General features: G+C 43.0%; 1 protein-coding gene across 1 annotated transcript in view; it reads right to left on the reverse strand.

Annotated features, from left to right (window-relative positions):
- The window catches only part of GALNT9 (polypeptide N-acetylgalactosaminyltransferase 9), a 211410-nt gene that overhangs the window by 91193 nt on the left and 93603 nt on the right, over window positions 1-26614 (reverse strand). Inside the window, exons 5-6 of the mRNA XM_075059844.1 lie at window positions 24029-24226; window positions 2736-2853 (exon numbers count right to left, since the gene is read on the reverse strand). Coding sequence (XP_074915945.1) covers window positions 2736-2853; window positions 24029-24226 — 316 coding nt within the window. The remainder of the gene's footprint in view (window positions 1-2735; window positions 2854-24028; window positions 24227-26614) is intronic.

A 26614-nucleotide genomic window follows, 5' to 3' on the forward strand; every position in this document is an offset into this window, starting at 1 on the left:
AGGCCACAGGACTCTATCCTGGGAAACAGTGACTCTGAAAAAAATGTGCGGTTCATGGTGGATAATCTGTTGAACAGGAGGTCCTACAAGTGACCAAAAGGGTTAATATGATTCTCGAATGCTTAAACAGAGGAATCTCTAGTAGGAGTAGAGAGGGTAGTTTACCACTGTATTTGGAACTGATGTGGCCATTGCTGGAATACTCTGTCCAGTTCTGGCGTCCACTATTCAAGAAGGATGTTGATACATTGAAAAGGGTTCAGAGAAGAGACATGAGAATGATTAAAGGATTAGAAAAAATGCTTTATAACGATCGACTCAAGAAGCTCAATCTATTTAGCTTAACAAAGGGAAGATTAAAAGATGACTTGATTACAGTCTATAAATCCTTACATGGTTAAATTTTTTTTTATAATGGACTGTTCAGTCTAGCAGAGAGAGGTATAACACAACGTAGTGGCTGGAAGTTGAAGCTAGACAAATTCAGGCTGGAAATAAGAGTTACATTTTTTAACAGTGATAGTAATTAACTATTGGAACAATTTACCCAGGGTCTAGTGGATTCTCCATCACTGGCAGTTTTTCAGTAAAGACAGGATGTTTTTCCAAATGATTTGCTCCGGGAATTATTTTGGGGAAGTTCTATGGCCTGTGTTGTACAGGAGGTCAGGCCATATTATCACAATGGTTTGGCCTAAAGGCTATGAATTTTTAGTGGATTGCAATCCTGCACACGATATAGAGAGTATACTCCCATTCATCCGAACTCCTATTATCTGAACCCTTTGTCTTGTCCCCCAATGAGATACATGCTGCAGAGGGCATATGTCTCATGCTGGGGGTGAAGGAAGGGACTTGGATAATGCAGGGAGGTTTGGATAATGGAGTGGAGACCCCCAGCCAGGACTGAGAGGAGGAGGAGGAGTCCCCAGCTGCTGCTGAATGGTTCCTGTGACCGTGCAGGGAGCCCTCTGCAGTCCGGCTGTCATGGTACGGAGTGAGCATGGCCATGACAGTGGAGCTGCAGAGGGCTTCCAGTGCTGCTGCAGGGCCAAGGACACGTGGCTCCTGCAGATGCAAGGTGCAGAAATGGGGGTGGGGAGGCTGCAGTCCTGGCAGGGCAGAGCAGTGACCCCAAGCCAGGACTGTGAGGAGGAGGAGGAGGAGGAGGAAGATGAGCCCCTGGCCATGGGGAAAACCACCCTGCTGCTGAATGAGTCCTGCCTTCTCCAATATCTGAATGAAATCTCTGTCCCCCATGCTATTTGGATAATTGGGACTATTTTTGTTTGTGCGCGCACATGCACACACGCATGTCTGATATATATGCTACAATGAGCAAATGGAGTAAATTAGCTTAACTCAGGGGGGATAAAAATAATTAAAAAAATAAACAGATTTTAAAAAATAAATTGGAGGATTTTTTATTCAAATTAAATAAAGGGGTTTTTAATATAAACCTATTTAAAATTAAATTTGAAATTATGGCAATCCATGCTAAGGCCTAAAACCCGACTATAATGTATTAAACAGTTTCAAGTTATTAATAAAATATTAAGCAGTACATGCTTGCTGCAAAGTTTCTTTAAAATTCAAACCACTGAACTGATGGAAGTTACTGGCCAAGCACCTGCAACCAGAGCTGTTGAAGTGCTAAACCAGCTTTTGACAGCAGTAGCCTCTTCTGAATGTTCAGAAAGAACATTCCCTTCATTTCAGCTAATTCAACTAGATCAGTTTGATTATTTATTTCATTCAAAATTAAGAAACCAATTGAGAGCTGAAAAAGCAGAAAAGCTGCTTTTCATCTTCCAATTTATGAATAAATACTATGTGTGAGAGAATGAGATCTACTAGCTCTAAAATCTTGGACATGATGACCTGAAACAAACAATTCAATTCACTAACTACAGATGATACTTCCTTTGTTTAATAAATGAAAAAATATTTTGATAAAACTTTTTGATAATTTTTGTCTCATGTATCTAGCACATTTAAGGTAATTTTATTTAACTAAAATACTCTTGTTGTGCATTTTAGCTGAATTTTAATTTCCATCCATGTAGAGCTTGAACCAAATTGATCACCTAGTAAATAGGAAGTTTTTTTCCTAATATAAACAAAAATGTAAAAATTAAGAATTTTAATAAATGCAAATAAAGCTAAAGAACAGCTCAAAAATGTGCCTAGATATAGTGTATCCTCCTGGTTAGCAAAAGAAAGTAACAAATGTAGTGTAACGGCTATACATAATTGTCAATCACCATGTTTTAATAATTACCAGCCAACGATAATCAGTATTTCTTTAGGAAAATAACTAAAAACTACAAAGGCAAAACAACATTAAAATTGATTATTTAAATCAAGGTTTCCTGCTTGCTGATTTAAACCATAATTAACACTGGTGATTTAAATCAAACCACCCTGGCACAGGCCCACTGCAGTCAATGCAGCTATGCTGATTTATTACAGCTGAGGATCTGGCCCAGTGAGTTGAACCACAGACACAGAGTAAAAACCATACTGCTGAATTCTATGAATTTGCACAGTGTTAGCGGGACCATGATCAATCTGTTATTGTGATTGTGTGTGGTTTTGCTATTGTTTTGATTCTTCTGCAATACCAGCCACCTCTGTGTAGTAAACCAAAAGATAGCAGACAGTTCTGTAGGGCCAAGCGTTCCTCTTGTGCTCTGTACACAGGTACTACATGAAATTTCTCATTTGCTACTCACCCTCATGCCCAGTTCAATATTTTCTCCCCCATAGACCTCCATGCCAGGGTCAAGCAGGCCAATCTCCCCGAAGTACTCTCGGTCCACCACAAACGAACATCCAATCATTGCTGGTGTCCTGCCCAGAAAAAGGAAGAGAAAAACAAAGGTGTTTAAACAGTATAGAACAGAATCTGATTATAATGAGCTCTGACATAAATAAACAAACTACTGCAGAGATGCCCCAAATTCTTTTAGGGCTAAATTCACCCCTGTGCAGAGGGCCAGCAGAACCCAATTAAACCCTTTACGGGGGAGATTAAGGCCCAATCCAGCAATGATCTTACCTTGAAGCACATGAGTATCCCCTGCTCAGGCAGAAGTCCCTGCAAGTAGAGCACACACTGAAAGGCTTTTGATGGATCAAGGTGTTAAGTGGTATGTAGACTTTTTGCTGGCACTTTGCACGTGAATGAATTTCACCCCTCATAAAGTCCTTGAGGGGAGGGTGGGTGGGATGCATTATTTCACTAAGGTGAATTTTTAGAAGAGGAAAACTCACCAGGAAAAGAGAAAACAATCCCAGTGCTGCACTTTGAAAAGATCAAAAGTTTACATGCAACTGTGGAGCTAGGTCTGAAACCTTCAATGTAAAGTAACTTAATTCTCTTTTTAAAGAGATGTTCCAAAGAAATCAAAGTGTCTAGAAACTGCTGTAAAAATCATGTGCTACTTAGAGCTCAGCAGAACTTCACCTTTACTTCCTTGTCACAAAGAGTTCACGTCAAAACTGATAATAAAATTGTGGTATTACATTACTCATCTCTGTTTTTTTTTCCAGCTGCACCGGAATGCAAGGAGTCATCATGGTTTTGTACAACTTGTAGCTTTCATAGCATCTCACTTATTTAAAACAAATCCCCACAACTTTTAATTTATATTATAAACATGAAAATTGTACCAGCAAATGGCAAACAGGTAACAGTTGCTAATTACATTTTACAATACTTCCCGTGCATTTCATCTGCAGTAACTATACCTGCCCTTAGCTAAGAAGGCAGAAATTGCCTAGAGTTTCTGGGGGCATCTTTGCTTGTTGGGTACCTTGAGTAAAATGCTCCATTGTGATGTTGCATAACCACACAATCCTCCCCTTCCATAACTTTACACGGGCACACGGGAGAATGGTGAGGTGCATTAGCAACTGTCTGACTGAGCAAAATGGTCTGGCAACTTTCTGGCCTTGTACATACAAAAAAACACACACTGATGACAGATTCATCAACAGTACAAAAATAACCATAAAAAGCTATTACCCTTTTACTTGGAAGACGATCCAATTTGCTCCTTCATTAGACCTTGACCCCAAACTTGCACTAATGAAATTTTAATACTGCCTTTGATGTTTAATAGCTTTTTTTAATTACTGAAGTGATATTTCACTGATAGGCAACAAGTATCTCCCTTCGCCTTATGTTTTTAAAAAATACTACTAATGATGTGATGAACTGGAACGCCAAGTCCCCTGCCAAGTGTGTAATGTCTTCATTATTGCTCAGAGTTCCAAAATAAACTTAACTAAATTACAAAAGAAAATGCCACAAGATCAGTTGGCACCATGTTTATTTGCATCTCACATTCTTGCTGCCATGCTATGGGCCCTCATCCTGCAATGTGATCCACTGGGACAGACCCATGCAGCTGTGCAGAGTCCCACTGATTTCAGCAGGGCTCTATGTGACTCACATTGCAGGTTCAGCACCTTCATCAGGAAAAGCCAGGGCTGTAAAAGCACAGACGTTTTAGGCTGCAGCAAGGATAAATGATTAGAATAACTGGTCATGTCCCTGTTCCCATTAACATTAATGTGAGTTTGGCCATTCAATAGCTGCAGCATTGTTCCCAAGGACCCAATCAAAAGCCCACAGAAGTCGACGGAAAGAGTCCCATTGACTTCATGGGCTTTGGATCAGGCCCAAAGTCTGCTAACACTGATTTTCTAATAGAGGGGAGAAAATTCCATCTATGGCCTTGGTTTTAGAAACAGTCCATACACAGTGTCTCTGCAAAGAAAGAGGATGGAAAAGACCTGAAACATATTTTATTTACTGTGAAAATCCAGCAACCCCCCCGCCCTCCTTTCTTTAACAGCTTGTTGCTAAAATGTCAGCTCACCCTTACCAGGTAACCTAGCTTTTCCAGTGAGCATCCAAAGCCACAAAACAAACTAGAAGCATGTGGCATCTGAGGATCATATTCATAGCTGGTTTCATATGCAGATAAAATATTGCCAACGGTGGCAACATCAAATGAATGTTTGAATTGAATGCATCCACCAGTAGCAGCAGGTGGCCGCAGTGATGGTGTCATCACATAAGCTCCGTTTTGCCGTCAGTAGTTTGTTGCCTATATGGCAGGAGGTTAAAAAACCTTAAACAAATGGCCAAGTAAATAGATATATATAACAATTCTTCCCTGCTGGGCTTGAAATGTATCTAACATCTAAGAAGACAGCCCGACCTATGGAAGGAACTATTTGGTGCCCTTGAAGAGGTTCATTTGCTGAGGCACTGCTATTACTTATCTATAATGGACTCTATTGTAACACTCACATTGCTGGTACCGCTTCAGCTGTCTCCCTCTTTCTCTGCTGGCCATTTCAGCCTCTCACATCATTATCAGGCTATCCTGCACTGCACACCATTCCCCTGATGTTTTCTCTGCATAATTGAAAAAGGCAGCTGTTGATGGAAACACATTTGATCAGCGCTATTTTCTGACACGGAGACTGAAATGGCTTGATTAGCTCCTGGCTCTCCTCTCGCCCTCCTCCCCAAACATTACCCAATAAACTTCGCAGGTAGCAAGCTGAACTAGAAAAACCACTGTGAGCATTTTGCTTCCATAAATGAATTTGGTTTGAGGGGGAGACATGATTAGAAAAAGGTGACAATTCTAAAAGAAAATGCCATTTTTACTGCGTGCGAACCATCTGCAGCCAGGGGCTCTGCAGTCAAGACTTTCAATAGTGACTAGTGATTTGGGGCACCTCAGTGTTTATGTGGCCAACTTGAGACATCTCAGTGGGCTTGATTTTCACAGAGTGAGTGCTCAGCACCTTTTGCAACTCCAACATCCAGCTGAAAATCCAAAAAGAGAGGCCTCCCAAATCACTAGTCACCCTGGAGAGACTTGGTCATCAAAATCCATGAGCTAAGCAGGTCAGGACTTACCAGCATTTGGAGGGGTAACCACCAAGAAAACCCAGAGTGCTGCAGGAAGTTCTATGGGTAACATTCTTTCTCCTACACAAGCACTAAGCGAATGCCACAGGGCCCTGAGCTGTTGAAGGTGTTGGGCCAGATTCTCAACTGGTGTCAAGTGACTCAGTGCTGTTGATTTCAATGGAGTCTCACTGATTTACACCAGCTGAGGATCTGGCCTCTTTTTGGCTGTGATATCAAACTAAGCCCCTAATCTCTAAGGTAATTAAAGAGCCCCTGACAATTGTACAATAGGAACATTTGTCCTGGTCAAATTCCAGTTTGGGTAAATACAACATGCTTTCCTAAATACCTGTTACAGTTTTAATGATACACGGTATCATTGTCTTTTTCACTTTTTGACCTAACGGGTACACAATGGTGATGTGCGTTTTTAAACAGTTGCTGCATTCTGACACAAAGACAGAGTGTACACGTATTTTGGCCGTGCTCTCACACACTCTGCATGCTATGTGAATTTAGGATATTGTTGCAGTAGGTCCCCATCTCTGAATTTAACTAACAGGTTACAGCATGCTGAAGAGAAGCATTAGTAAGAGGAAACTAGGTTCAGGACATATGATGGGATTTGTCTTAGATCAGTGGTTCTCAAACTAGGGTCACTGCTTGCTCAGGGAAAGCCCCTGGCAGGCCGGGGCTGGTTTGTTTACCTACCGCGTCTGCAGGTTTGGCTGATCGTGGCGCCAACTGGCTGCGGTTCACCGCTCCAGACCAATGGGAGATGCAGGAAGCGGCACGGGCTGACGGATGTGCTGGTCGCCGCTTCCCGCAGCCCCCATTGGCCTGGAGCTGTGAACTGCGGCCAGTGGGAGCCGCGATCGGGTGAACCTGCAGACGTGGCAAGTAAACAAGCCGGCCTGGCCCACCACAGGCTTTCCCTGAACAAGTGGTGGCCCTAGTTTGAGAACCACTGTCTTAGATTCTACATTTCTAGCAGTAAAGTGTGTGCAGTTTCCTTTAGATTAATGACTGGTTGGAAGAGCTGGTGGCCTGAAACTTTGCCCTGGGCCATTAACCTCTCATGTCATTAACTCCTAAGGAAATGCCCCATGTTGAGGATGTTGCTACCATTATAATTTATATATACTGCTAATCTACTTCTCTCCGATGAGGGAAAAAAATCCTTTCACTGTCTGAATACGCCTATTCTGAAACTATGTTCCTGCACAGGATGTGCATGTAGTAGAAGTGTTTTGATAATTCCACAAGAATTAATTCAAAATAGTGCATATAAGGTGATTAACCAGCAATCAGAATTCTACTATCAACAGACTTTTAGTTCATGCTTCTCCATCCAGGAAAGGGGAAAAAATCTTGAGGATGAGAGAGAAAAAAACCTGGAGATGTTCATTTCAATGGAAATTATAGAATCAAAGAATTAGATCGGACTGGAAGGGACCTTGAGAGGTCATCTAGTCCAGTCCCCTGCACTCATGGCAGGACTAAGCATTATCTAAAATATCCCTGACAGCTGTTTGTCTAACCTGCTCTTTAAAATCTCCATTGATGGAGATTCAACAAACTCCCTAGGCAATTTATTCCAATGGTTAATGACCCTGTCAGTTAGGAAGTTTTTCCTAATGTCCAACCTAAACCTTCCTTGTGGTGATTTAAGCCCATTGCTTCTTGTCCTATCCTCAGAGGTTAAGAAGAACAATTCTTCTCCCTCCTCCTTGTAACAACCTTCTCTGTACTTGAAAACTGTTATCATGTCCCCTCTTGGTCTTCTCTTTTCCAGGCTAAATAAACTCAATTTTTTCAATCTTCCCTCATTGGTCAGGTTTTCTAGATGTATTCAATGTCTGAAATTTGAGCAGCATTGGTTAGTTTTGATTGCACGTGTCCATCAATCTGTTAGCGTTTTTGTTCCCTGACTGGATGAGAGTGACTTTCCAAACCAACTTCCTGGTAAGTCAAGTCATGTTTACAAGGTCAAAAGGTGCTGTCCACAAATAGATTCGCTTGTTTCTGCAGACACTGCTGGTGATAAACCTGTTTTCCAGAATATTCACGGAGGATGAGATTCGTCCCTTTATAGACAGCCTGTGCAAAGCACATGCATCAAACATGTCCCATTGTGAGGTCATAAGTGTGACTTACATAATTTATAAGTCTTTTTTTGGCCAACTGCAGAGGAGCGAATTTGATTTAGAAATTGAAATAAAAAAGGGATGTGAATAAAGCTGAAGCAAATTCAGTAGTTTTGAAAAGGGGCAAGTATCTGAGCAAACCATTAGTTGTTTACCAAGCTCTAATGATGATGAGCCGAAAAATCAACTGGTCACATGCTTAAGTGCTTTTCTGGACCTGGGCCAGAGTGATCAGCATCTTGCAAGAGGAATCCTTTAGTTTGGAATCAGAGTGATTCCCTTTTGCATTCCCCAAAAAGATTAACAGGAAGCAGCTTCTTCCAGCAATAAAATGCTTTCCCCTTGGGGACTCATTTCTTTTTCCTCCCTAATGAGGAACAATATCTTCAGGCACTCAAGACTTCTCCCAGATGCTGGGTCCTCTCTCACAGGAAAATGGCTTTTGCAGCTGTTGACGCTGTACAATAAAACAGTGACTCTTTAATTAAATAAGGCTAAGTATAAATTTTCTGGATGTGACTGTGTGCTCATCTTTCTCTCTATGGGCAACAGAGACATACTTCATTTGTTTCCCCACCCCACCCCCTATCCTACCATTTTATTTATTTTGATTTAAAATAAACAAACCCACACAAATCCCAGAACCCCCAACAAAATGTTAAAAATACAAACCATGACCACAAGAGAGAGACAGCGGTAGATACAACACAATGCAGCCCTTTGTGTAGGAAGGTAAAACAAAAATTCCCATCATTTCTCTCTTCCTCTCTTTATTTCCATTTGGCAGTATGGAGCCCACAGTCACCAAATAGTAGCTTCAGAAATTGTACAGAAAATCATTCTTGTACAAGACTGCGGTCTACAGAGCAGGGAGCCAGAAGTCAGGAATCCTAGGCTTTCTTCTCAGATTTGTCGTGACTCATTGCAAGACCTTGGCTAAGTCACTCAGGGCTTGAGCACCTGCAGATTTCATTATTTTCAGCTGGAGTTTTGGGGGTTCAGCCCTTAACCTCTCCACACTTTGGTTGACCCAACTGTTAACTAGCTATTATGCTACTGCACAGTACAGTGGATTGGTAATGGGACTGTGAGTCAGGAGACCTGGCTTCTGTTCCCAGCTCTGTCACTCATCTACTCTTCAATCAAAGGAGGACAGCAATACTGGGTGATATTTTCAAAAGTGCTTCAGTAGCTTAGAGGCCCAAGTCTCATTTTCAAAAGCGACTTAGGCACTTCGGATCCTGCATCTTATTGAAAGTCACGGGGACTTAAGCTCCTCAGTCACTTTTTAAAATGGCAACTTTTGGTTCCTAAGTTACTGAGACACTTCTGAAAACGTGACCCCTGCCTTGCCTTGGAAAAGCACTCAGAGCTCGTCAGATGGAAAGCACCACCAAGAACTGCAGTGCACGTGTGCTACTATTGCCTGCCTACTTCCCAGGGGTGTTGAGAGACTGTCTTTTCAAAATGTTTCGAGACAATCCAGTGGCAGGTAATATAAGCACCAAGTATTAGTGACAGCAATGCAAAACGATAAGGTTAGAAACACAGAATACAATGGCTTTTTGTTTTGGCATGGCTCAAGCTTTGAAATGCTGTCTGAGGAATCGATAGTATTGGCCAGGGAAGGATACTGTGCAGTTAATTTGTGTAAATTACTTTAAGATATTCTTCGATGAACACAACTTGAAATCCTTTCTGTGCCACGGGGAATATCGATGTCAAAGCCAGAGCTCAGCAAGGACAGAGGAGCTGAACTAGCTTTGACCTCTCGTCTCTGTGACCTTAGGTGTGAACAAGAACAGACCATCTGGTACATTGTTCCTCCAGGTTGGTGTTTGGGAGTAATGCCCCTGCACCCCGCTTTCCTAAACAAACTGGAGGATACTACGTTGTCGATTTGTCAAGAACAAAACATATCAAATGACAGAGAAAATGAAAAGCATTAGATTGATATATAAATATTGCTTGAAATAACAGATTATTTTTCCCCTCCAAAAAGTCATTTGATCTGCAGCCAAGCTGCATTTGAAATACTTCAGGGGACGTGCGCGCGCACACACACACACTTCCCAATATACCTGACCGAAAAGAGTGCAGTTCAAAAAATGCATCACACCCAAAATATTTCAGCTTTCTACTGCCTGGCTGCATTGCCAATTTTTCCTTTTGATTTAGGTGCATAAGCAGCACCTTGACTTCTGATGATGGATCAGTGGGAAAACTGCATGGCACCTGTGTAAGCATTTATTTTTCCTACAAATCATGTCCTGTTTAATGAGCAGTCACGCGGGCTCTGAGATATGAACTCAAGGACAGATTCTGTGTTCTGGAGCTGCACGAGCTGGCAAGCTTAACAATGGCAAGGTTTGAAAATCTGATTGGAGAGCGGCTACAAAAACAGTTAACTTTATAAACGGGGAACTGGGATGAGGAATGGAGTCCTGATGACACATGGCAGTAAAGGTGGTTTTTTGAGTTTTTTTGGAATAGTAATAATTGGAGGTCAGAATCTTAAAGAATAAATCAGGAATGATTCTGTTCTATGCTTTTGTAAACTGACAGCCAAAAAAGATGTCTGCCAATGAACTGATTAGTACAGCACAGCACAGCACTTTCCTTCCCAAAGGACTTTACAGATGAGCCTTACTCTGATTTCAGTTACACTGGTGTCAGTAGAATTTACCATTGTAAACGAGATCAGAATTAGGCCCAATACCTGTCTAAGCCAGGCTCTCTCTCACCATGGAAACACAAAGGAGACCACACTCCCATGGCATTTGGAAGCTTATTTTTGTACATCAGTGTGTCACAACACACTTGCTGGAGTTTGCTGACTGTGGGAACTCCTGACAGCACTCTGGTGGTACAAAGCTATGGCATATTAAGCAATCAGTGAGAACATATGCAATGCTGTAATACACCGCTGCTGCGGTAGGAAGATAAAATGAAAGGCGAGGCCATGCTTGGCTGGGTGCAGCTGACTAATGACTCCAGTGTTCCTGGCTGCTGATAATGAAATCAAACACAGAGCAGTCCATCAAAAGACTGGGCAGGTGAGGAAAACAGGGCCCCCAGATAAAGCTCAATAGGTTAGGTGCTTTCCTTACTGTTCTATACCTTGCTGCAGAAAGAAAACCCTCAAGAATCAGTATGGTCCAGTGCATGGCCATTTAAAGTCCTCTGAAATAGGGTTCTGTATTATACGTTTTCTTGCAATGTCATAGAGTTTAGGGAGTGTTTTCTAAGAACCATGAATGGAAAATGACATGATGAAAGTAGTGCATCAAAATAGCAATCTACATGTTAATCTTTACTTTAAAGGTGACTCACATCTGAAAAGGCAAACACAGAAAATAGACTGCCCAAACATCCTTTCTGCGGAACATCAACTGTCCGAAATATCAGGATATTAGCATGGGATGAAATAAGCTCCAGATTTAACCTTATCCTTTAGCCAAGGTTTTTAAAGCTTTATCTCAAACTCAGTCTTTCCTGAGGTTTGAAAATATTGGACCAAACTTTAGTGTCACTATTTTCATTTTTGTTGCGTTCTGCACATCCAGATTCCATCTGCTACTGGAACTGGAACACCTAAGATGACGTCACATTGCATATACCGGACTTGATTGCCCATATGGTGCCTCAGTGATTTCAAAGAGGCTGTACATTGGCAAATCCCTGTACCTGCATGAAGTACCTCTGAAGTCAGTGGGGTTCTGTGTGGATGCAGGGGCCCATCCACCCCCAACAAGCTGCAGAATTGTACCTTAAGAGCCAAAACGCCACATGCAAGCATATTCTGTGTGATACGAATCTGGGAAGAAATAAACCAATCTCCTGGGGCAGCCTGTTCTTACAAAATGTCAAACTCGATTTTGCAGATTCAAGATGTTTGAATTGTACGAATAAGTACCAAAAGTTCCGAGTGCTTAACCGCATCTGCACCCGTGAGCAGCTGTCAGTTTAATCACCACTAACAGTAATGTTTTGTGAAAAAAGAGAAATATTTGCCCTCCACAATTCTGGATGACGAGGAAGAGAAATATTAGCTGTTAGCTAGGACTAAGTGATCTCAGGATTTCCTTCATGACAAGCAGCATCAAAACCTTACAAATGTTAAGACTCTAAAGTCCTTTATCTAGGCCAAAACCTCCTTCTAGATTAACTGACACAGGAATCATGACAGCTGCATAGAACTTGAGAACAACCTGTTCTCCATCACTTGAACTATCTGCCACATCATCAGAGTCCTGACGCACTTTAAAATAGGATTGCCAATTTCGATTGGATGCATTCCTGGAGATTTCACCACATGACATAATCTTTAACTCCTGGAGACTCCAGGCCAACCCTGGAGGCTTGGCAACCCTACTTTATAAGGCCACGCAGCACATCAGGATGTGAGACGCACAAGAGATCAGCTGGACACCAGGTCAATTTTCGAAAAGAAATCGGCCCAGAACTTTTTGCCATAGAAATGCAAGGGGATGTCTACCCTGAAGTGAGGTGTAAGTCTACCAGCCCAGGTAAGCAGATGTGTGATAGTGGGGCTCATGCTAGCACGCTAAAAATAGCTATGTGGATCCTCAGCACTGGCAGAGGCTCAGGCTAATCACTTGAGCATGGACCTAGGAAGCAAGGTGGGCTTGAGCCTGGGTGGTTGGCCTGGATGCCCGCCATTGCTGCAACACCCACGCAATTATTTTTAGCATGCTGGTGTAAGCCTTGCTACCGTGAGTCCTGCGAGCATGGCAGGTTCGCTACCACCTGCAGAGAAAATGTACTCTAAGGGTATGTCTACACTGCAATTAAAAACCTGCGGCTGACCTGTGCCAGCTGACATGGGCTCGCAGGGCTCAGGCTGCAGGGCTGTTTAACGTGGTGTAGACATTCAGGCTGTGGGTGTCTAAATGCAGTGTAGACATAACCTAAGAGACGTGCAGTAAAAAAAAACCCAACCACAATGAATTGGGAGCAATACTGAGTCAGTAACCAAAGATGAAATCTTCCTCATGAGTTTCAGACAAAAAAATCTCTAAAAATTGTGAGAGAATTAAACAATGCTTTTCCGTCATCATAATGTCTGGGCTCCAGCAATACAGACAGAAGCATAATAACCTAATTCAGCAAAACTCAGATTTAAGCACCAACCATTTCTTCCTATAGCCTGTGTAGTGTGACTTTCCTTTCTTTGTATTCTGATATGCAAGGTCTACTTCCTCCCATCCTCCCAATTTCCTTGCATAATCCTCTAGCTGTCTATTGAAAAAGGCAAAAACAACCATTGTGGTAGATGAAAAGCAAGCTGTTTCCTAGGAAATGTATTAGACCATCTAAATACAGGGATATCTGGAGAGAGGATCAAACTCATGTAAAGAGCTAATAAAAAGTTGGAAATTAATTTTTAAAAAGTATATTCTCCCCTCTGGATATCCCAGGATCCTAACATTATTAGCTTGGAAGATTATCAAGAATCTCTCTCTTTTGATGGAGAAAGGCATTATACTTAATCCAAGCACTGGGAAAGAGCTACTTTTTCCACTCCATCAATTTGTTTCCCCAATTAATCCTGCCTTCTGCCTCTGAGTTCTTAAGAGACAAAGGGTGAAATCCTGGCCCTGTTAAAGTTGGTGGAAATTTTGGAATTTACTTCAATGGGGCAAAGATGTCCCTTTAAGGAATCAGTTCCGATGTCTCAAAATAGGGTTCACGACCTGCACAGTCAGCAAAGAGAGCTTTCAATGACGTAGGCGGTATGGGAATGGATTTAGAAGAGATAACTCTTCTACTGGCAGACATACTGCTATAGGAGCTAAAGTTCTCATTTTTATTCTTTTGTTTACATTTTGAAGACTTTTTTATCCTTTTGTCTCCTAAAAAAAAGGAAATATTTGTCTTTTGTTCCTTTCCATCTGCCGTTTTGAAGAATTGAATTATATGATTAGAGTTGGGTGGGAAACAGTTTTCCTGACCCACAAGAATTTTCAAGATTTCAAAAAAAATTTCCCATCCCTACTTGTGATGAAAGGTTGAAATCTCACAAATTTCTGCACACGAAACATCTGAAACAAACCACCAAACCAAACAAACAAACCTGGATATGGTTACTTGAAATATTTAGTTTAAAATCTGATCTTTTTATTTTTTAAAAACCATTTCCCTTCTATAAATTAACTGAAATTTCTCAACAAAAAGTCCTTTCAAACCAATAATGGAGCTTTTTCATTTAAAAAACAGGGCATTCTGACAATTTTCAAACTCTATTTCCAAAACATTTCAAAATGGGGAATCCATTGAAACCAACCCTTTCCCATGAAATGTTTTCATTTTGACAAATCGGCATTTTTCCAATGAAAAATGATTTGTTGAAAAATTCCTGATAAAGTCTTTAAATGACATTTGACAGAGTGACAGAGTGAAATTTAAACACACACACACAAATCTAGGCCTGACTTTCAAGACTGCTCAGCAGCTGCAATTGGGACTAGGTTCTCAAAAGGTTTTCAACATTCAGCATCGCCCTTGGTTCTGAAGGAGATGTGGGAGAATTCTCTACAGTCCTCAATAGGAGCTGAATCTCCACCGGCTCCATTGAGACCACTGGGAGCTTCTGGGTACTGAGCTCTTTTGAAAATCTGGCTTTGCACAAATACTCAGTCTGCAACTCCTAAATAGGCTTGTGGTTAACTTTTAAAGTGTAGCTACCATGTGTCTATGGAAGTGTTTCATTTTTTGGGGGGGTGAGGGGGGGAAATAATGACACTAATGGGACAGGACGAGGCCTGCCAATCTCTTCGCAGGTTCATTTGTTTTATCCATGAAAGTCTGCAGGGTTCTCACTAATTGGAAAATAGCAGGGATGTCTTCGACAGTTTAATAAATGCTTTCAGTTGAAGGCAGAGCTTTTCTTAATTAGAGCTAAAACTATTCCCACATTTTCCTAGCTATACGCTGTAAATCTGAAAGTCTGGGAGATGCTGCGCATGAGTCTGCTATGCCATCAGATCAGGACAACAGCGTTTGACATTCATATTGCACGTACTTGGCATGGAGATGGGGGTTAGGGTGGAAAAGAAGGATGGCCTAGTGCTAAGGGCACTTGCCTGGGCACCTGTAGACCCTGCTCTGCCAAATTCTTGTGTGACTGCGGGCAAGTCACTTGGGGCCAGATTTTCAAAGTATTTAGATGCCTAAAGAAACAGATAGACCACTAACGGGATTTTAAAAAGGCCTAAGCATTTAACTCCCTTGGGAGCTAGGTATTTTAAAAACTCTGTTAGGAAACAATCTGCATCTTGAAGTGCCTAAATACCTTTGAAAATCTGGCCCTTAGTCTCTCTGCGTCTCAGTTCTCATCTATAAAATGGGCATAATGGTACTTCCTTACTTCACAGAGGTGCTGTGAGGATAAATCTGTTAACGATTGTGAGCATAAGCCTTGGTTCGCTTTACCTGATGCTTCATCAGCATGATATTTCAAGGAGTATGAAAATAGAACTGAGAGGCAAACTTGGTTGCTTTGAAATAAATGAATAAATATGTGATTGCTGTGACTAATGCCCTGAATGCCAGTGCTGTGACAGCAACTCCTTGCTGACCCCAGACAACTGGGGAGAAGTATGCTTTCCTCCCTGATTCTCCTTTCCTTCTAACAAAGCCGCTCAGAACTCATATATATTGTCTAGTTAGCAAGCCTCCTCCACTGGAAGCTGTAAAGGCCAGATCTAAAAAGGACTTCCTGTTCCTCTTCATCAGTTTCACACCGAAAAAATGATAAAAGACAAAAACACCATATCACCCAGGGGCGAACACTCTGAACAAAATGATCACTCCCTATTGGATTTCTTAGTCCTAATTCTCAAAGGAAACCTGCACAATGCTTTCAAAAGATGAGTCTAAATTCATAACTCTGATAGACACTAAAAATCATGGTCTTATAAAGACACTAGCTATATGGTTGATTACAACAATTTGTAACCCACCAACCCTCCTCTGTCTTCTGACTGCAGAGGTACTGACTGCCCACTTCACCAGGAATGATCTCTTGCAACATCTGTTAACTCCTTACGCTTAATAGTCTGTTCCACCTTCTATTGAGCTGTGACACTCTGATTAGCTTTCCCAGACCTGAAGAAGAGCTCTGTGTAAGCTCAAAAGCTTGTCTCTTTCACCAACAGAAGGTGGTCTAATAAAAGCTATTACCTCTCCCACCTCGTCTCGCTTCATCAGTGGCACTTTCATACACACCTTTTCCATTACTGTTACTACTGTGTGCATGGTGGAGATACTTATATGACTGAATTGCTATAAAGCTGGATTGCATTTAAACTGTATAGCAGGCTCGCTTGGTGGCTTGGTTGAATGCTTGATATTTGAAGAATAAATGTTATGGCTGGCAAGAAAACAAGAATTCTGTTTTGTGAAAAAATTCAAAATTTGTTTTCATTTTTTATCAGAATCAAAACGAGAACTTTTAAAATTTTCCATGAAAAAAAAAAAAAAGAGCAGTGTTTAGGGCACTCATCTGGGACGTGGGAGGCCCAAGTTCAAACCCTTGTTCTGCCTGACTTAGAGCTGGAACTTTAAGCTGGGTCTCCCATATCCCAGATGTGTGCCCTAACAACGAGGCTATTGGCTATTCTGGATCAGTGTCTGTCTATCTGTCTCTCTCTGTCCCCAATACCCTGAACCTGGGAAACTTGCCCAACTAAAGGTTCATCAAAACTGATACATTTCCACATAAAGTTTCCGTTTTGAGGAACTGGCATTTTCCAATGAAAAAACTTTTCACTGAAAAATTCCCTCTAATAAAAAGGACTGCAAGTCCAGCAGCGTGTCACATTTCTGGACATGCACTGACTGCCCATCAGCAATCCGAGCTATGCTGATTTAATGTCGATATTAGATGGATGTCCAACTCCCTTACACTCCCTTGAAAATCTCAACCTAAAACTTTTTTGAGGCACTTGCTCCCAGCAAGATTTGTCAGCATTCATGGCTTGACACTGATGCCTGCATTTCAGCGCATATAATTCATCATTTTACAAGAGACACATGTAATCAGAACGTTTCTGTGTCCCAGGTATTTGGTAATCAGGGTCAGGCACCCAATCCTAGCACTGCTGTCTCATCTCTCTCTGGGCAGCTTATGCATTGTTCAGCTGGAGAGTTTCTTCAGTTAGGTTCTGCACAGAATAAAATTGCTGCTCTTGGCAACTAGACACTTAAATGCAACAGTTTTCAACAACACTACTCCTGTGTTTGTGGGCCTGGTTTTCCACTGCATTAATCCAGTCTGATGCCACTGTAACCCTATTGAGATCACCAGCATAAAACTGGAGTAAAGCAGCGGTGAATCAGACCCTGTATATTTAAAGTGAAATGGACTCTTCCAGTATTTCAAGAAACAAACATGATCCCTTCCTTCTTTTTCCTCTGCCAAAGGATCTTGAGGCTGATTTTCAGAGATGCTGAGCAAGTATAGCTTGCACTGACATCAGGTGGCATGCTGGATGCTCAGGACAGCAACAAATAGGTCCACAATGACAAAAGGAACTTACTAAAGTGAGATTTCATGGTTCAGCCTCTTTTGATGCACAATCATTGTCCCCAGTATGGCAGACGTTCAAGACACTGGAACAACGTATATGAAAATTAATATTGTGATTTTATTTATATCCCAGAGGCAATGAGGCATGTACTGTCCCTTGGGAACAGAGAACAAATACTGATTTCAGAAACTAAAGCCTTGGTTGATGTATTTTCTCCATTAATAAACTATTTCCAAGAGCTGAATGGAAACATAAAACAACAATTGTACTTTAAAAACAACGTGAGAAAAGCAGGCAAGTTATCCAGGAAAACTGATTTTCTAAGACATTACTTTCTAGTTTATTGAGGAGTCACACAGTGCAAAGGGCCAGTGATGAAGGACTGTGCTGCTCTGTGATAAATAAGGTTAATGTTACGGTACAGTTCCTTGCTGTGGTCACGAGGCAAAGGTGGCAATCTAAGAGCAATTTCAAGGTTTGCTCTGAAGTAGAAGGACACTTTCCTGTATGTGAGCTTGATGCTGTGCTTTGGCTCCAAGCAGCAAAGCATTCAGACTTGGCTGAAAGCGGTGGGACTACTCAGGTGCTTAAAGTTAAGCACATGCTTAAGTGCTTTTCTGGATCAGGGACAGCACACTCAACATCTTGCAGGTTCGAGCCCTGAAAAGGAAAGTAGATCTCCATGTTACTCAGAGACTGCACTGGGGCACTATGTCTGAGGCCTTGTCTACACGACAGAAGTAAATCGAAGTTATCTAAATCGATTTTATAAAACCGAATTTATAAAATCAATTTAGAGCGTCCATACCTAAAATCTAAAATCGAATTTGTGCGTCCATAGCCCACGTCTTGCGTCGATTTCAGGAGCGGTGCACTGTGGGTAGCTGTTACACAGCTATCCCATAGTTCCCACTTCCTGGTTGACAGCCCAGTGCCTGCTGGGACCAAAAACATTGTCCCGGGTGGTGCTGGGTACAGCCTCACCTCTCCCTTTGTGAAAGCAGCAGCCAACCATTCCGCGCCGTTTTTCCTGGGTGAAGAGAACAAACGCCATAGCACAGCAAGCATGGACCCTGCTGAGACCATGGACCCTGCTGAGACCATGGACCCTGCTGAGACCAGTGACGCAATCATGCAAGTTTTAAACAGCTCGCGCACTCTCGTGCTGTCTATGCTGAGCCATGACCTGCAAATTCAGGAGGAGAGGGGGGAGGAGGAGGAGGAGGAGGAGGACTTGGAGTTGGAGGAGGCAGCTGCGCACCGACAAGAGCGATGATGATGATGATGATGATGTAGAGACTGATCTCTCTCCTAACCGCAGGACCCAGCATTTTGGAGCTACTGCTGGTAATGGTCAGCTTCTGCCATTGAACGCCGATTTTGGGCACGGGAAACAAGCACAGACTGGTGGGACTGCATAGTTTTGCAGGTGTGGGACGATTCCCAGTGGCTGCATAACTTCGCATGCGTAAGAGTACTTTCTTTGAACTTTGTGACTTGCTTTCCCCTGCCCTGAAACGCCATAATACTAACATGAGAGCAGCTCTCACTGTGGAGAAGCGAGTGGCAATAGCCCTCTGGAAGCTTGCAACTCCAGACAGCTACCGGTCAGTCGCGAATCAATTTGGAGTGGGAAAATCTACGTGGGGCTGCTGTGATGCAAGTAGCCAAAGCAATCGTTAGGCTGCTGCTACGAAAGTTTGTGACTCTGGGAAACGTGCAGGTCATAGTGGATGGCTTTGCTGCAATGGGATTCCCTAACTGTGGAGGGGCCATAGATGGAACCCATATCCCTATCTTGGCCCCAGAGCACCAGGGCGCCGAGTACGTGAACCGCAAGGGGTACTTTTCCATGGTGCTGCAAGCACTGGTGGATCACAAGGGACGTTTCACCAGCATCCACGTGGGATGGCCAGGAAGGGTTCATGACGCGTGCGTCTTCAGAAACAGTACTCTCTTTAAACGGCTGCATCAAGGAAATTACTTCCCAGACCAGAAAATAACAGTGGGCGATGTTGAGATGCCTGTCGTTATCCTGGGTGACCCAGCCTACTCCCTTGATGCCATGGCTCATGAAGCCATACACAGGCAGCCTGGACAGTGGTCAGGAGCTGTTCAACTACAGGCTGAGCAAGTGCAGGATGGTGGTAGAGTGTGCATTTGGCGTTTAAAAAGCATGTTTTAGGTCACTTACTCACTCGCTCAGACCTCAGCCCAAAGACTGTCCCCTTAGCTATTGCTGCTTGCTGTGTGCTCCACAATCTCTGTGAGAGTAAGGGGGATACCTTTATGGCGGGGTGGGAGGCTGAGGCTAATCGCCTGGCCGCTGACTATGAGCAGCCAGACACCAGGGCGATTAGAAGAGCACACCAGGAGGCGGTGCGCATCAGAGAAGCCCTGAAAATGTGTTTCGTCGCGGGCCAGGGTATGGTGTGATTGCAGTGCTTCTTTCCCTTGATGTACACTCCCGCCTCTATTGACTCCCTGTAAGCAACCCACCGTCCCCCTTTACTTACAGCTTGCTGCAGGACTTTCAAAATCAACCCCCCACCCTTTCATTACATGTGGCTGAAGGAAAGAAAGCCAGTATGTTTTAAAAATCATTTAATCTTTATTAAAACTCATTGTTATTGCTTTAAAAACATGCGTTCTTTTTTAAAGGATCATTCCCTGTAATAAAAGCACCCTCCCCCCTTTGGATGTATGTCTGATTAGAAAGGAACTATATTCAGAGGCACAGATTTATCTAGGTATCCCTGAAAGCTGTGCTTTGGGAGGAGGATCACAGGTAAGGAAAAGCCCATGAAATACATTTCAGCTTAATTACAGCCTTTTGGTTGGCTCTCCATGGGGGTGGAGTGTGCTGGTGCAGGAAGCCTTCCCCCATTGCGTTCTAACACGTCTGCGTGAGGGAGATATGGAACTTGGGGAGCTTGGAGGGTGATTAAACATGGACTGCAGTGGCCACTCTGTAACCCCGCTGCTGTTCCTGAACAATCACCATGCGTCTGAGGATATCAGTGTGATCACGCAGCAGCTCCAGCGTTCCATCACGCCAGCGCTTATCTTCCTCCTTGCACCTCTGATCTTCCTGCCTGTTCCTTGCGCCACCTCTCTTCTACCTGCCGGTTCTTTTCCTCCCGCCACCTCTGTTCTTCCTCCGCCACCTCTCATCTCGAGCGTCTCTCTGTGTCCTCCCGAGCCTCTCTCCCTGTCCTCTCCGGTCACTGGCATCTTTCTTGTATTTTGCTATCAGTTCCTTCAAATCACTATGATGAGCTTTGTTACTGTGGCTGACTTCCATGACTTCTGAAAACATTTCATCTCTCGTTCTCCTTTTCCTCCGCCTTTTGGTTAGCATTGCAGATGGGGTACGGGAGTGCAGAACACTGCACAGCTGTATATGGGGAGGTAAGAGAGAGAAGTATGTAAAAAGATACATTTCATAGAACAATGATTCCACTCACTCACACAGCACAAAACTATGCACCTTACATAGGACATGTGATTTCACTACAAGGTCACATTTTTCATCTTTTAATACTGGGAGACTCTGTCCCTGGGCTCAGAGCACAGTACAGATGCAGCTTGCCGGTACTGCCATTATAAATTGCTTCCAAGCAGCCATGGTAAGTCTTTATGTTTGTCTCACCCCCCTCCCTGCTAAAGCATCATCGTAGCACAACTCCCCTCCACCCAGCTACATGGAGTGGCATTACAGTAGCATAATGGCCATGTTTTGCTCTCCTAATTACAAATAAATTACTTATTTCAACCAGGTCACAATGAACGATATAGAACTCTGGTGAGAGTTACAGCAGAAGAGGCAGAGCGAATGTTTCATGCCTGTGATCAGAGTCCTGGCGCTTATGCATCTATGCTTTGTGAAGCAATGATTCCAAATTACGTCATGCATGCCTGGAGGGGCAAAGCATCTTTCATTGGAGGACCGGATAAGGCAGCATTGCCCCGAAATTACTGAAAAGGCTCTTTGATTTCCTGCAATATCAATTCATGGAGATTTCTTGGGAGGATTTTCATTCCATCCCCAGACATGTTAGGAACTTTTCATGTAACTGTAATGGCTAAAAAGAAATGACAACGCATGCTTAAAAATTGATAATTAAAAAACGCTAGTTTTTAAATATGACTGATTTAAACATTTACTCACCGCTGGTCCCTTCCATGGCTTCACTTTCTGTGATAGTGCTTGATTAGCCTGCTGCAAGGTTAAATCTTGGGTCAGAAACAACTCCTGGCTGCTGTTGGTAATTGAGAGCTGTGTGTGCTATCAGCAATGTCTCCCTCCTGTCCCTCTTCCTGATCTTCCCCTCTGCAGAATCCTCAGCCACGGTTGATACTGCAACCAGGTCATCTGAATCCATGGTCAAGGATGGGCTACTGGTAGCCAAGCCCCCCAAAATTGCATGGAGCTCTGCATAGAACCTGCATCTTTTAGGAGCAACTCCAGATCTCCCGTTGCCTCTCTGGTTTTCTGGTATGCCTGTCTGAGTTCTTTTACTTTAATCCTGCATTGCAAAAGAGTCCCTGCTGTGTCCTTTTGCAATCATAGACTTTGAATTCTTTCAAATACTTTCTCATTCCGTTTTGACGAACGGAGTTTCTGAAAGCACTGAATCCTCACCCCAGATAGCAATGAGATCCAAAAGCTCTTCTGTGGTCCATGCTGGAGCCTTTTTCTATTCTCAGGAGACTGCATTTTAAAGGTGCAGCGTGATTAACTGTGCTGCTCAGAGCCCCATGGTGGACAAACAGGAAACTGATTCAAACCTCCACGGGTCTTTTCTGTTTACCTGGCCAGTGCATAGGAGTTTTGAGTGCTGTCCAGAGTGGTCAGTGGTGATCTGTGGGATAGCTCCTGGAGGCCATTAACTTCGATTTCTGTCCACACTGCACTAAATTCGAATTAGTAAAATCGATTTTAGGGTTACTCCTGTGGTTTAGAAGGAGTACTAAAATCGATTTAAATAGCCCTTTAATTCGAATTACAGGGCTGCGTCGTGTGGACGGGTGCACAATAAATTCGAATTAACGCCGTTTAATTCGAATTAAAGGCGTCGTGTAGACAAGCCCTGAGTAGAAGTGCTAAAGGGCCCAGACCCAGGCTAGATTCTCCCATCAACCTAGCACTGCCTACTCCAGGGGTTAAGTCGGCTTAACTACGTCACTCAGGGATGTGGATTTTTCACACTCTGAGCAAAGTAGCTGGGTTGACCTAACTTTTTTAGTGTGGACCTGGCTTTGGGCTACTCACACATTGTCGCGGTTGCTCACCACTTTACCAAACCTCAGCAAAACCCTGTCTTGTTCATGATGAGCTCTGCAATGCTTGCTCAGCTCTGGAGTGAAATGATACTTTCAAGTATGAGAGCTCAGTCCTTCAAGGTGTAGAGAAGAATAAGGTGCATGCCAGGAATAAAAGGTTCCACCCCGTTTTTAATATATTTCCAGCCCAGTGTGTGCCAGAAGGGATTCATTTAGCATTGCGTGCAGAGTCTTTAACATGATACATTCGTTTTGGCTAGATATTTTAGCTAACACACATATTCTCACTAGCCACAGCTGGTGCAACTGGCCAACCTTTCAGTTCACCTTGAAAGCTTCAAGGTATTGGGTGAAACTCCACAATATCTGAAATGTGAACAGTATCCTGGTTAGCAAATTGTACCAATAGACTACACGTTGGCTGAAAGCCATAGCTTACCCAGGATCCCTAAAGGACCTAAGCCATCATATATACCAGCACCGTTAATACAGTAGGTGCAGTTAGATGGCAACAAATGGTGCCAGGACACAAACATTTTGTTCGCAATCATAAGGCATCAAAAACTATATGTAAAAGCCAATAGAATATTAGTCCTTGGATATCAAGGTGATTGGTGCCTGGGGAATACGATCAACATAGATAGATAGATAGATAGATAGACAGACAGACAGACAGACAAGGTTGGGTAGGCAGATGGGGTAAGGATTGTGCCTTCTTTTCCTTGGAAAACACTTTGATTATGTGAATAAGTAACAATAGCTAGAGGAGCTATGGCGTGTACCTGGCTAGAGCTGTGACCTTTACACACTGAGGGCCCTATTTCAAACCTCCGCACATCCATTATGCCCTCAAAACCCTGCATTTGCACATGGCAATATGGTAAATGCACACATAGTTAAATACCTCTTTGGCATATGCACTTGTAGGTTTTGAAGACCCCCACAAGCAAGTACATGTGTTTGTGGGCGATGCTTGTTCTGCCTACCTTTAGTAGTCCTGTAGAGAGCCTGCAGCACATCCTCCCTTACCTTGCACAGCAGCAGGCAGCAGCTGAAATGGAAACAATGTTAGCAACAAAGCAATTGCACTGTAGATTCACCTGATAGGAGCAGACTCGTCCCCTTTATCGAGCCAGTCCTGGGGTGGGATTATATACATGCACCAGAGTCCCCAGTTGTAGCCATGGGCAGCATTGGCGTACTGCTGCACTTCGAAAGTGTTGTACTTGATGTTGTCAATAGCTGGTAGGATGATTCGCTTTCGATCTTCTTTGATCCGGGTAAGCGCTGGTTCCACCCTGGAGACAATAAAAGTAGCAAAAGTGTTTTCTGGCCATTCAATAATCCAAACCCCTTTAGCAATCTGATAAAGTGAACAATGAAGTTCTGTAATGCTGCAGTCAATGACACAGAGAGGCAGCCCTTCGGTGCAGCTTAGAGTGATTTAATGCGGGTTAGTGTCGCACACAACAGAGACAGGGGGCTTGGTGCAGATAATTTGTGCAGCCACAGCTCCTCAATTGCATAGAATTGATGGATCAGAGGAATTAAATGTCGTCATTTTATCTTGAAGGTCACTAGTTTGGATCCAGCCTGGTCAGTGGTGACTAGGGATTTAGCAACCAAAAGTTTCCCCTGATGCCTTTTCAGTGGCCATTGTGAAATGAGTTGCGGTTCCCATTCCTCTTCCTCATGGGACAGAGTACATATAATTTGTAAAAACACCATCAGAATTAGCACTAATTGATGTCCTGGTTGGTTGTCTCTGGAAGGAGCCTGAAGGGATGAGGGGACGATTTGGTCTTGATGGTGCTTGAAGAACAGAACTCACCAAGGGCTGAATGAGTCTGAAGATGCAAATAATTGATTTTGAAGAACTGGTCCCTCCAGCTCAGGGGTCGACTGGCAAGCCTACTCTGTACCTTCTACACCACATGCATCGAGAGAGGACTTCAACCCCCAGGCTTTTCAGTCAAGCAGCTTTCACAAATACTATAATCATTTCAAAATACTTACGTTGGTGAAGCGCATTGCAAAGGGAACTATGCTCCAGCGAGTTTCAGAACATGCTAAAAATACTGCACATGTTATCCCTCAATGAAGTGCTAGGTAAATATTAACTTACAGATAGGGAAATGGAGGCAAGGAGGGTCACTGGCTGGTGCAAGGCCACAAGGCAAATCAGTGGTAGGTCTGGGAGAAGAACTCAGCAATTCCCAGCTCCTACTGCCTTTTTAGTCCCTTAGATAATGCTCCATTTTGCAGAAAACATAAACAATTAAGGACGAACCTAAACACTGAAGATTTTACAAAACTCTCAAACGTCCTTATTTTTTTATATATTTTTTGTGGAAGCGGCGGTTTGTTGGATTCATAAAACTCATCAGAGGTTAAACACTCATTTTCTATGATTTAAAAAGTCATGCTTTGTTTTGTTTTTAAGTGAAATTATTTTTTCTCTTTGCTGACTTTAGGATTGTTCCCACATATCTTGCGTATCAGGTATAAAAGCTGTACAGACAGACACCAGATACGTTGAGAAACCGTCCCCAAGTCTCGTCGTGAAATGCATCCTCTCTGGTTTTCTGCTTCCTTCCATTTGCTGAAACATCAAGGGGCCAATCCTGCAAGGTGCTAAGTGTGCCAAGCAACCTTAGCTCACAGCAGGAGTAAAGGGGTGATCAGCTCCTCTGAAGAACTGCTCAGCACCTTGCAGAATCAGGTTTTATATGCACCTGCGCTGTGATTGTTCCTTAGGCATTCGTACCAATGTTTTTTTTTTATTGCATGTCGTTTAAATAGGCAATACACCCAAAGCACAAAGCAGCATATTCTTCTGCTGGAGGGACAAGTAACATTGGCTTGGATTGCTGGACTGCAGTACGTTAGTTAGGATGCCAATTTGCAGGATCTTTGGACCAGACTCATGCACACTCACACAGTGTCAGTGTGACCTAACAAATCAGGATAAATAGCAGCTTTGCCATTTATACAAGATTATAGTTATGAGATTAACTGTCTTTGAAGGACAGTGGGTGTCCAAAGGAAAAGCTCCTGATAGTCTAAGAAAGCAGGGTGGAATTCAAAAAGATGGATCTGCACAGCATTCTGAAATTATATCTGTGCTTGTCAGGCTACAGGCATCAGGAAACACACAGAAAAAGCTCACCAAAGTGACTGAGGTGTCAGCCAGCCACGCTTCCCCTATCACAGAACGTGTGCCTCCACTCACTCCAATAATAATTGCTGTGAATAATTTCAGCGGGAGCATCTCCCACTCTGGTTCTGCCTGAAAAATGAAAGATTTGAAAATATCAAACAGGTGCAGGTGTCACTAATGACACACCACTAATCGTTTATCTGCAAGAGGAGCCCTCCTCTTGTTGTGACATATGTTACAGAAGAAGTCACTTTGGTGCAAGTCACCTTGGTGCAGAGCCATCTGAGGAAAGAGCCCTAAGGGATTTATGGGCTTTCCAGAAAAGAGAGAGGGATTTTTTCCCCTTTCTTCTCAGAGTTGATAAATGGGTTGGAGCGTCCTGCCGTTAATGGTGTTATTCATCTTATGTGCATTTATCTGCAATAACTACGAAGGTACGGTCTGCAGTGTGGTGCAGTGGATAGGAATGTGCCACTGACCTCCAGTATAATTTTAGGTAAGACATTTCACGGGTCTGTATCTCAGG

Source organism: Chelonoidis abingdonii, chromosome 22 (genome assembly GCF_003597395.2).
Source record: "Chelonoidis abingdonii isolate Lonesome George chromosome 22, CheloAbing_2.0, whole genome shotgun sequence".
NCBI lineage: Eukaryota > Metazoa > Chordata > Testudines > Testudinidae > Chelonoidis > Chelonoidis abingdonii.